At 43.4% G+C, this 12,962-nt stretch overlaps 1 protein-coding gene across 2 annotated transcripts in view; it reads right to left on the bottom strand.

Moving 5' to 3' along the window:
* Positions 1 to 1,073: 1,073 nt before the first annotated feature.
* LOC126419762 (odorant receptor Or2-like) overlaps positions 1,074 to 12,962 on the bottom strand; it is a 134,430-nt gene continuing 122,541 nt past the window's right edge. For both annotated transcript variants that reach the window (XM_050086936.1, XM_050086937.1), the window contains exon 8: positions 1,074 to 1,250. In XM_050086936.1, coding sequence (XP_049942893.1) covers positions 1,188 to 1,250 — 63 coding nt within the window. In that variant the 3' untranslated portion in view covers positions 1,074 to 1,187. The remainder of the gene's footprint in view (positions 1,251 to 12,962) is intronic.

Here is a 12,962-nt window from a genome sequence, read left to right as displayed (position 1 = left end):
GTATCGTATAATAACAATATCAGTGAGTCAGTGGGATCAGTCAACTCATACAAGCACCGCACCTGAATGTAACACTTTGTGAGGATATGAAATAGAATGATGAATTAGGCTCAGTTGTAGGTAATGTAACTGGAAGACTTTAGTTAGTTTGTAAGATTCCGCGGAAACTCTGTCTACAAAGGAGACTGCTTACAAATCGCCTGTGTGCCCCGTCTTAGAGTGGGACATACCAAATGGGACAAACAGGAGATATTAAATATCTGGAATCTGCAGTAGACAGTTTTTATCCCTCACGTGATTATTATACGTTTCTAAAGGTGATTTCCCGCGATTCCGCTAAACCTCTCGTTTAGCCAATGGTTCTTGTGGCATGACACGTCTCGAAACTGCACCATACTGTCAGCTACGCAGTCCAAGTAAACCCAGGATTCTCTCGCCTCGCGCGTTTTGGCGGCCTACAGGCCAGTAGGTGACTTTGATATGCATCCACGTATTTAACATATAGAGTAACTGTATCAGCATTACGGTAAGTTTGTTGTTACTTAACATTAGATTGCAACAACACCACAATCGAAACCCATTTAGCATACCTTCAGTGCATGTTAAACTGCGCACGTAAATATAGCACTGCGAATTATGGTATGGTTTTATTTGTGAGCAAAAATTGCTTTAAGGGACGTTTGAAGACTTTCGCGGGCCTCACGAGGGCTGCAATTACTTCCTCCTTGTAGTTCGAGGTTCCACACAGAGCTAAAATCTAAATATAGTAGTTTTTCACTCATACTAGGTTTTTTGTCCTTCTGTAAAACCTTGCTGAGCAACTTAAGGTATGGTTTCCTGTAAATAGACACATTTCAAGATTTTTTTAAACAGGGCACAAAATATCTCATTCAGGGGGATTCACTTTTGCTGCAGACCATTTATTATTACATTTTATTGTAAGTAATTTTTAATTATGCAAAGTTTAATTTACAAAGTGTATAAAATAACATACTTCTTTGTAAGTTACGGTATTTAAAGTAAATTCTTAATGTTCAAAACCATTTGTACATTGATTCTTAGAAGCTGATAATGAAGAAGGTGTAATAAATTAACCTTGGTAAATAATGTAAGATAGTGTGGGCTACATCATGGTGATCTACTGTCCAAAACATTTTAGCATTGCCCTGCTATTTCATTTTTACCTGCTAGTCATTTTTCTGGTTCATCTGAAGTAGTAATGTGAAGTAGGAGTAGGAGCCGTTCAACAACTGGAAAGCAGAGAGAAGTATCAACATGTGTACAGAAAGCTGTCATAGAAAATGTGCGTGAATGAGTTATAGAGATAGGATTATTATGAACTAAATCATGATTTCTATGCTGTAATTCTGTCCTTAACTTAACGATCAACGCTATCGTAGTTGTGTAACTGATGAATATAGAAGTTATTCACGGGGTCTTGGAAAGGGCATTGAACATAATCAACAGAATAAAACTCACAGATGTTTAATATAGTGCAGACAGTTTTCTTGTGCACTAGAGTGTAATGACATGAAGGCAAAATATCACAGCTTGTGTGTATAGTAAAGCATTACACTCCACTTTTGATTCTCTTGACCAAGGTGCAATATTGTACACAGCATTTTACTTTTGACACTTTGGAACTAAGAAGTTCGTATAAAGAAATATCCAATTTTATTGACTGCAGAATTACAATATTTGGATCTTATTCAAAAATGAATCCACATAATGAGAATTAAAGGCACAAAACAAACTTATGTCTGCAGAGGAATAAACACACAGAAATAGTACAACAGCATAAATTATATTTTCAAAGATTCCACATGTGGTTCTTATGCAGAAGTGTTTCTACACCTAAAATTTAATTTAAAGTTTGTTTTCTACTGCGACAATGAAAATAAGTAGCAAGGAATATTCATCGGTCCGGAGATGTTAAAATTAGTAATCTTACCTGAAAAGTAGAACGTGCAAAGACTCATTCACGCAAACAAATCATACCCATTTTCACTGCTAAAGGAACATATGCGTTAAGGGGAAAAAGATTGCAACACCAAAAATTAATTATTGTAGAGTAATGAAATTTCAGGAATACATTAGTCTGTGTAAAAATATGTAAGTAATTAACATTGCAGAATCACAGATTAATGTAAGCATGAGATGAACCACTGAAAATGTGAAATACTGAATGAAAGCATGCAAATGTGCATGCATTGTGTTGAACAGGTACTGAGTGTCAGTTTGTGGGATCGAGTTCCATATCTGTTGCGCTTCGTCGGTCATTACAAGGACGATTAATTCTGGTTGTGGATGACATTGGAGTTGTGGTCCCATGATGTCCCATACGTGTTCGATTGGAGACGGATGTGGTGATCGAACAGGCCAAGGCAACAAGTCGACACTCTGTAGAGCATATTGGGTTACAACAGCGGTATGTAGGTCAGCGTTATTCAGTTCGAAAACACCCCCTCAAATGGTGTTCATGAATGGCAGCACAACAAGTCGAATCACCAGACCCAGACTGACGTACAGATTTTCAATCAGGGTGCGTGGGATAACCACGAAGATGCTATTGCTGTCATATGAAATCGCATTCCATACCATAACTCCAGGTGCAGATCAAGTGTGTCTATCACGCAGACAAGTTGGTTGCAAGCCCTCAACTGGCCTCCGTTAACCAACAAACGGCTATCGCTGGTAGTTAGGTAGAACCAACTTTCATCAGAAAACCCAACAGACCTCCACTCAACCCTCCAATGAGCTTTCTCTTGTCACCACCGAAGTCGCAAATTGAGGCGATTTGGGATCAGTGGAATACACGCTACAAGGCGTCTGACTCGGAGCTATTCTTCAAGTAACCGGTTTGTAACAGTTTGTTGTGTCAGTGTCATGCCAACAGCTGCTTAAAATGATGTTGTAGATGCAGCATGATGCGCCAGACCCATAAACCGAACATGATGGTTTCCCTCTCGGTAGTGCCATGTGGCCATCGGGAGCCCGGTCTTCTTGTGACCGTACATGCTCGTGATCACCGCCGCCAGAGCCCATGTACAGTGGCTACATCCCTGCCAAGTCATTCTACAATATCGCATAAGCAACATTCAGTTTCTCATAGACCTATTACACAAACTCATTCAAACTCAGTGAGGAGTTGATAACGGCGTCTTTGTCTCCTTAAAGACATTCTTGAATAACGTAAACTCACTATGTCCAATCTCAAAGGTAACGAACGCTCCCAACCATTGCAGCGCGTATTAGTTAACCTGATTTTCACGCTTGTAGTGGCTCTACTAGCGCTGCTCTTATACGACTGGCGCGAAATTTTAGTAGACAACATCTTTCATATAAAGAAACACACCTTCCAATTTTCGTTTATTTCGCACATCTCTTTCTTGGTGTTACGATTTTTCTCTGTCAGTGTGTAAAAAGCAGCAGCTACGAGGTGCATTCAAGTTGTAAGGCCTCCGATATTTTTTTCTCCGGACTGGAAAGAGATAGAAACATGCACGTTGTTTTAAAATGAGGCCGCGTTCATTGTCAATACGTCCCAGAGATGGCAGCACCGTATGGCAGATGGAATTTTACCCCCAGCGGCGAGAACGAGAACTGTTTTAAATACTTAAAATGGCGACGTTTTCCTTACTTGAACAGCGTGCAATCATTCGTTTTCTGAATTTGCGTGGTGTGAAACCAATTGAAATTCATCGACAGTTGAAGGAGACATGGGGTGATGGAGTTATGGATGTGTCGAAAGTGCGTTCGTGGATGCGACAGTTTAATGAAGGCAGAACATCATGTGACAACAAACCGAAACAACCTCAGGCTCGCACAAGCCGGTCTGACGACATGATCGAGAAAGTGGAGAGAATTGTTTTGGAGGATCACCGAATGACTGTTGAACAGATCGCCTCCAGAGTTGGCATTTCTGTGGGTTCTGTGCTCACAATCCTGCATGACGACCTGAAAATGCGAAAAGTGTCATCCAGGTGGGTGCCACGAATGCTGACGGACGACCACATGGCTGCCCGTGTGGCATGTTGCCAAGCAATGTTGACGCACAACGACAGCATGAATGGGACTTTCTTTTCGTCGGTTGTGACAATGGATGAGACGTGGATGCCATTTTTCAATCCAGAAACAAAGCGCCAGTCAGCTCAATGGAAGCACACAGATTCACCGCCACCAAAAAAATTTCGGGTAACTGCCAGTGCTGAAAAAATGATGGTGTCCATGTTCTGGGACAGCGAGGGCGTAATCCTTAACCATTGCGTTCCAAAGGGCACTACGGTAACAGGTGCGCCCTACGAAAATGTTTTGAAGAACAAATTCCTTCCTGCACTGCAACAAAAACGTCCGGGAAGGGCTGCGCGTGTGCTGTTTCACCAAGACAACGCACCCGCACATCGAGCTAACGTTACGCACCAGTTTCTTCGTGATAACAACTTTGAAGTGATTCCTCATGCTCCCTACTGACCTGACCTGGCTCCTAGTGACTTTTGGCTTTTTCCAACTATGAAATACACTCCCGTGGCCGCACATTCACCAGCCGTGCTGCTATTGTCTCAGGGATTTTCCAGTGGTCAAAACAGACTCCTAAAGAAGCCTTCGCCGCTGCCATGGAATCATGGCGTCAGCGTTGTGAAAAATGTGTATTTCTGCAGGGCGATTACGTCGAGAAGTAACGCCAGTTTCATCGATTTCGGGTGAGTAGTTAATTAGAAAAAAAATCGGAGGCCTTAGAACTTGAATGCACCTCGTAGTTTGTGTCCTTATATATCAGCACTGTAATATGACAGGAGGAACAACGCTTTCAGATAATACGTAGCTGAGTACATTAATTCACACATTTACGGAGAAGTGATCTTAGAAATGTTTCTACAGTGTCCCACGACCAATTACCGTTGTGGGAGCTGTTGATACTACCAGATATAACATAAGCAAGTCTTCTGGTTCAGACTGTATACCAATTAGGTTCCTTTCGGAGTATGCTAATGCATTAGCTCCATACTTAACAATCATATACAACCGTTCGCTCGACGAAAGATCAGTACCGAAAGACTGGAAAGTTGCACAGGTCACACCAATATACAAGAAAGGTAGTAGGAGTAATCCATTAAATTACAGGCCCATATCATTAACGTCGATATGCAGCAGGATTTGAGAACATACATTGTATTCGAGCATTATGAATTACCTCGGAGGAAACGGACTATCGACACACACTCAACATGGGTTTAGAAAACATCGTTCCTGTGTAACAGAATTAGCTCTTTATTCACATGAAGTGTTGAGTTCTATTGACAAGGGATTTCAGATCGATTCCGTATTTATGGATTTCCAGAAGGCTTTTGACACTGTACCACACAAGCGACTCGTAGTGAAACAGCGTGCTTATGGAATATAGTCTCAGTTATGTGATTTCCTGTCAGAGAGGTCACAGTTCATAGTAATTGACAGAAAGTCATCGAGGACAACAGAAGTGATTTCTGGCGCTCCCCAAGGTAGTGTTATAGGTCCTTTGCTGTTCCTTATCTATATAAACGATTTGGGAGACAATCTGAGCAGTCGTCTTCTGTTGTTTGCAGATGACGCTGTCGTTTATCGGGTAATAAAGTCATCAGAAGATCATAACAACTGCAAAATGATTTTAAAAAAATATCTGAATGGTGCGAAAAGTGGCAGTTGACCCTAAATAACGAAAAGTGTGAGGTCATCCACATGAGTTGCAAAAAGGAACTCGTTAAACTTCGGTTACACGATAAATCAGTCTAATCTAAAAGCCGTAAATTCAACTAAATACCTAGGTATTACAATTACGAACAACTTAAATTGAAAGGAACACACAGAAAATGTTGTGGGGAAGGCTAACCATAGACTGCGTTTTATTGGCAGGACACTTAGAAAATGTAACAGACCTGCTAAAGAGACTGCCTACACTACGCTTGTCCGTCTTCTTTTAGAATACTGCTGCGCGGTGTGGGATCCTTACCAGATAGCACTGAGGGAGTGAATCGAAAAAGTTCAAAGAAAGGCAGCACGTTTTTTATTATCGCGAAATATGGGAGAGAGTTTCACAGAAATGATGCGTGATTTGGGCTGGAAATCACTAAAAGAAAGGCGCTTTTCGTTGCGGCAGAATCTTCTCATGAAATTCCAGTCGCCAACTTTCTCCTCCGAATGCGACACTGACCTACGTAGGGAGGAACGATCACCACGATAAAATAAGGGAAATCAGAGCTCGTACGGAAAAATATAGGTGTTCATTCTTTCCGCGCGCGATACGAGATTGGGATAATAGAGAATTGTGAAGGTGGTTCGATGAACCCTCTGCCAGGCACTTGAATGTGATTTGCAGAGCATCCATGTAGATGTAGATGTAGACGCTTCATTGATAAATAGTATGAGTATAATCAGTAATAAGTAATTATTCACTGATAGAATTCTAATTTTGTCGCATCATAAAATTTGTGACGGTAGTATACCTACTGACAGCTAGAAATGTACAAGCTATAATAAGATAATATGGTCTATGCCTTAGCATTTTTTTATGGAGGGGGAATGATGTTTGAAAAATTTCCTTGAGTCCTTTGCAGCAAAAACTATCTGTTCTTTATTACGTTCATTTTACTTATAATTAAGTACGTTGGTAAGTGTTCGGTGTTGCTATTTTTGACGTCAGTCTAATTGAACTAACAAATAATGTGTACGGCAGCATGGGGCTAGGAGCAAGCAGCTCGTATACATACGAAGTTTAGAGAAAAACAAGGAGAAACTATTGTATACACACTGAGGTGACAAAAGTCACGGGAGACCTCCAAATATCGAGTCGGACTTCCCATTTCCCAGCGTAGTGCGACAGCTCAATGTGGCGTGGATTCAACTTATTGGAAGTCCTCTGTAGAAATATTGAGCCATGCTGCCTTTATAGCCGCCCATAATTGCGAAAGTGTTGCCGGTGAAGGATTTTGTGCAGGAACTGACATCTCGACTATGTCCCATAAGTTTTCCAATATTGGATTCACGTCCAGCGATCTGAATGGCCAAATCGTTCGCTAGAATTGTCCATAAAGTTCTTCAAACCAACCGCGAACAGGTGTGGCCTAATGACATCGTTGTTTGGGAACATGAAGTCCATGAATGCAAATGGTTCCCAAGTAGCGAAACATAACCATTTAGTCAATGATCGGTTCAGTTGGACCAGAGGACCCAGTCCATTGCATATAAACACAACCACATCAATACGGAGCCACCACCAGGTTGCACAGCGCCTTGTTGACAGCTTGAGTCCAGGGATTCGTGGGGTCTGTGACACACTTTAACTCTACCATCACCTCGAGTCTCATCTGATCAGGTCACGGTTTTCCAGTCGCCTAGGGTGCAACCGATATGGTCACGTGCCCAGGAGAGGCGCTACAGGCGATGTCGTGATGTTATCAAAAGCACTCGCATCGGTCGTCTGCTATTATAGCCCATTAACGCCAAATATCCGCCGCACTGTCCTACATTGATTTCTGCGGTTGTTTCATATGGTTTTGCTTGTCTGTTAGCACTGACAACTGTATGCAAACGCCGCTCCCGGTCGTTAAGCGAAGGCCATCGGCCACTGCGTTGACCGTGATGAGAAGTAATGCTTGGAAGCTGGTATTCTCGGCACACTCTTGGCATTATGCATCTCGGAATACAGAATTCCCTAACGATTTCCGAAATGGAATATCCTATGCGTATAACTCCAACTACCATTCCGCGTTCAAAATCTGTTAATTGCCGTCTTGCAGCCGTAATCCATTCGGAAGGCTTTCCACATGAATCACCTGAGTACAAATGACAGCTCCGTCAATGCACTTTCATAACCTGTGTACGCGATGCTATCGCCATCTGTATATGTGCATATCTCTATCCCATGACTTTTGCCACCTCAGTCTACAGTCATACTCAAAAGTATCCGAACGACCTGAATTGCATTTCGCCTGATTCGCATGCAACCGGCATAACGCAGCTGTCTAGCAGGTCCTCTAATCGCTCCTTGGTACAGTCGTTTGGCTATTGAAAATGGTTCCAACAAGTCACCACTAGAAAATACTGCTCTTTATAGCAGTACCTCAAGATACCACGATGCTACTAATATCAGGGAACACCTTATCACAGATAAGACCGTCCTTAAGGCTTGTAAGCTCACATTTATTACAATACATGACATACCTGAAATGTTACTACTCTCATTATTACGTCAGATAGGTAATGCACGTAATACGTTCGTCGTATTCATGATTTCCTCTTCAAAGTAACATACACTACTTATTATTTAACACAAAATGACATTAAAAATTTACGTTATCCACGAGCAGCTAGTTGAGAATATGTATGAACTTCAAACGACACGGCCGGCCGAAGTGGCCGTGCGGTTAAAGGCGCTGCAGTCTGGAACCGCAAGACCGCTACGGTCGCAGGTTCGAATCCTGCCTCGGGCACGGATGTTTGTGATGTCCTTAGGTTAGTTAGGTTTAACTAGTTCTAAGTTCTAGGGGACTAATGACCTCAGCAGTTGAGTCCCATAGTGCTCAGAGCCATTTGAACCATTTTCAAATGACACGACGAACCGTCTCGTTCTGCATATGGATTCAAACCCAGTTCAGGCAGACTAAGCAAAGATTTCGTGACTGACGCAAACTAACAGTCATTCCTTATTAGGCACACAGAGAGTGATATACCTTGATTTTAGACAGTATCAGTTAGCAAATATCAACCTTTAATTACATAACGCAAACATTTTTAACGGACATGAATTCCTCCCCAGCATCTCTTGTCCCTGTTAACGAACTACGAGAGATGTTACATATTGCTTCTTCACAAGTAACTTACTTGAAATGCAGTGAGGTAAAGCTTTGTGTTGGACAGGGATTCGAACCCAGAACTTAATCGGATTGATATCGAAGCATAACCAACTGTGACATAGCGGATTTTCTCGGCAGTAGCTAGATGTTTTAACTGAAGTGACGAGACCAAACATTAATTTTTTCCTTCCCAGGACTCCACCCCGGCACCTATCGCTGTTATATTCTAGAGAAAACGAACGTTAAATATGGGTTTGTTGCGCCAGCAGCGACATGTTAGCATGTTTGAACTAGAAATAATATTGCTCACTGGGAATAGAGCCCCACACGTATCGTTGTTGACTACACACGAAGAGACGTCAGCTACCGAATTTTTCTCCACCAGCAGCTCGGTAAAACATCTTGAACTTACAGTGTTCTCGCAAATAGTTCTGCGTCCCACTGGGAGTCAAAAACGTAGGATATCGTTAGTGTTGACAACGGTCTGCAGCTCGTGGCGGTAGCGTTCTCGCTTCTCGCTCCCGTGTTCCCGGGTTCGATTCCCGGTGGGGTCGGGGATTTTCTCTGCCTCGTGATGACTGGGTGTTGTGTGATGTCCTTAGGTTAGTTAGGTTTAAGTAGTTCTGAGTTCTAGGGGACTGATGCCCATAGATGTTAAGTCCCATAGTGCTCAGAGCCATTTGAACCATTTTTTTTTGTTGACAACGAATGAAAAAACATTAAAAATCAAAATTATTATCCACCAGCAGATAGGTCTTCTCATGCTAGAGCTTGATAATACTTAATGAAATCTTTAGTGCCGGGCCAGGATTCGAACCCATTCACGCGCAGCATGTGGAGATGTTGAGGAATCTGCAGTTTTGAACAAACAACAAATTGTAGTCGAGCTGTATTGTCTCGAAGGGCTGTCTGAGTTGCATTCCCAGTTCAGAACCAATTTTATCGACATACAGAAGCTCAGATACAAGATGGAATAAGTGTCCTGTGACCCTACATAGCATTTGTTTCGTCACTAGAAATAAATAACTAGTATAAGAATGGTTACTGTGACCCTACATAGCGTTTGTTTCGTCACTAGAAATAAATAACTAGTATAAGAATGGTTACTGGTGATAGAGTTTCTACATGTCGCCACTCCAGACTTTATTGTGGTTCAACCTAACGTCTACTTGGCAGAGAAGGAATATCATCTTTAATGTGAATTTAAGACCACACTGCCATCATATCTTCTTCACTTGGTGTAGTCAGAAGAGAATGGAATCTTTCTCTCCCTATCTAAAATCATTACCATAAGGGGAAATCGAACTCAGACCATAGGTATATGAACCTACCATCAGTCCAAGAGACCACCAAACCCGCTTTTCTGTGACTCATTTTTCTATCGTAACGCCGTTGCGCCACACTGGATGAGAATTCTGACACACAGGCTCCCTGTAGTAAATTGCAGCATGTTCAGTAAATTCATTTACTTGGTTGACCGAATCTCCATGAACTAGTTTCCTCGGCTACCCAGTGCATACATTCGACTCTATTTTGTATTCACCGAAATAAAATCACGTAACTGCCACCTACACAGAACTGCCAACAGTGTAGGATGCAGAAATTTAAATAGGAAGGGTTCCTTTCCACTTGAGCTATTCTGTTGCGCTATCTGTTTATAAAAAACGTCGTGCAGCGCAAAAGAAAGGCTGTAACTGTTTCTCTCAGAAGTCTAGACCCGGCCATTTGCATTATCCCGCAGTGCTGTGGAATGCAGAACTTCTGGAGGAATTGTTGTTCAGCTCTGGTGCTATCGTAGCTGTGTGTCAGCTAGTAGCGTAATGGTAAGTGTTGTGCACCATAGATGAGATGTCGGGAGTTCGAATACATTTACTGCTAAATTTTTTTAAAACGCAATTCTGCTGTCTGCTGAAGTTACCAATCTAATGGAACTTTGAACATAACTCCCTTCACTTCTCAACCCAAAATAGTCGCATGTGGAAAAAGGGCTAACTTCGGTGACATTTTGTTCTTTTCAGGTTTAATAGACAGCCAGGCAGCAGATGCATCTCGAAGCTTTTGTATTATGTATAGGGAGAGCGCATCGTGTCCAAATACGTCAGAAAAGTATTTTCTACATTAGCTGTCGTGTGGTAGTGGCATTTTATTCTTCTTCAAACATTGTTTGACAGCTTTAACTCAGAACAAGTTTTCTACATGCATGTAATCAATAAACTGCATGTGCATCGTCAGACTGTTATAGATAACATCAGAGAATTCTCATATATCGTTGATGATTAATTTCGCTCTCATGTTTACAATACTAAAGGAAACCTTACGAAAATTGTGCACTGTATTATAAGAAATGAAATGAAACTACCCACGATAACCTTACGACGAAAGTCTGTTTTAATAAAACTGAGTATCTGTACACAAGCATGCCTCTATCGACACGAATTAGTAAAATACTACTCACTTAGATTTTGATTGGGTCTGTGTTTAATTGGTATGCTGTGTCACACTCAAGAGATATGGAACTGTGGCATTTCATAAATATAGTTATGTATTTCTAGAAACCCAAAATTTGCTTGTCAGCAGCGGAAAGAGGCGCTACCTGTTGTGCAGAATTGTAAGTTTTTCACCATTGCACTATGAGCTGAAAGTATTTTCTTGCGATTTCCTTATTGATGTTTGATCTGAATGCTTGTAGCTCTTTCACAGAAGGGGTAAAAACATTGCAGTCAGTGAGACTGGAACTGCGAACCATAACAGACGCTTTTTCACAGGTCAGCACGTGACCACAGAGCCGGCAAAGAGGTATGTACACTCCTGGAAATGGAAAAAAGAACACATTGACACCGGTGTGTCAGACCCACCATACTTGCTCCGGACACTGCGAGAGGGCTGTACAAGCAATGATCACAAGCACGGCACAGCGGACACACCAGGAACCGCGGTGTTGGCCGTCGAATGGCGCTAGCTGCGCAGCATTTGTGCGCCGCCGCCGTCAGTGTCAGCCAGTTTGCCGTGGCATACGGAGCTCCATCGCAGTCTTTAACACTGGTAGCATGCCGCGACAGCGTGGACGTGAACCGTATGTGCAGTTGGCGGACTTTGAGCGAGGGCGTATAGTGGGCATGCGGGAGGCCGGGTGGACGTACCGCCGAATTGCTCAACACGTGGGGCGTGAGGTCTCCACAGTACATCGATGTTGTCGCCAGTGGTCGGCGGAAGGTGCACGTGCCCGTCGACCTGGGACCGGACCGCAGCGACGCACGGATGCACGCCAAGACCGTAGGATCCTACGCAGTGCCGTAGGGGACCGCACCGCCACTTCCCAGCAAATTAGGGACACTGTTGCTCCTGGGGTATCGGCGAGGACCATTCGCAACCGTTTCCATGAAGCTTGGCTACGGTCCCGCACACCGTTAGGCCGTCTTCCGCTCACGCCCCAACATCGTGGAGCCCGCCTCCAGTGGTGTCGCGACAGGCATGAATGGAGGGACGAATGGAGACGTGTCGTCTTCAGCGATGAGAGTCGCTTCTGCCTTGGTGCCAATGATGGTCGTATGCGTGTTTGGCGCCGTGCAGGTGAGCGCCACAATCAGGACTGCATACGACCGAGGCACACAGGGCCAACACCCGGCATCATGGTGTGGGGAGCGATCTCCTACACTGGCCGTACACCACTGGTGATCGTCGAGGGGACACTGAATAGTGCACGGTACATCCAAACCGTCATCGAACCCATCGTTCTACCATTCCTAGACCGGCAAGGGAACTTGCTGTTCCAACAGGACAATGCACGTCCGCATGTATCCCGTGCCACCCAACGTGCTCTAGAAGGTGTAAGTCAACTACCCTGGCCAGCAAGATCTCCGGATCTGTCCCCCATTGAGCATGTTTGGGACTGGATGAAGCGTCGTCTCACGCGGTCTGCACGTCCAGCACGAACGCTGGTCCAACTGAGGCGCCAGGTGGAAATGGCATGGCAAGCCGTTCCACAGGACTACATCCAGCATCTCTACGATCGTCTCCATTGGAGAATAGCAGCCTGCATTGTTGCGAAAGGTGGATATACACTGTACTAGTGCCGACATTGTGCATGCTCTGTTGCCTGTGTCTATGTGCCTGTGGTTCTGTCAGTGTGATCAT

This window comes from Schistocerca serialis, chromosome 9 (genome assembly GCF_023864345.2).
Source record: "Schistocerca serialis cubense isolate TAMUIC-IGC-003099 chromosome 9, iqSchSeri2.2, whole genome shotgun sequence".
NCBI lineage: Eukaryota > Metazoa > Arthropoda > Insecta > Orthoptera > Acrididae > Schistocerca > Schistocerca serialis.
This window is presented reverse-complemented; position numbering and strand designations above follow the sequence as displayed.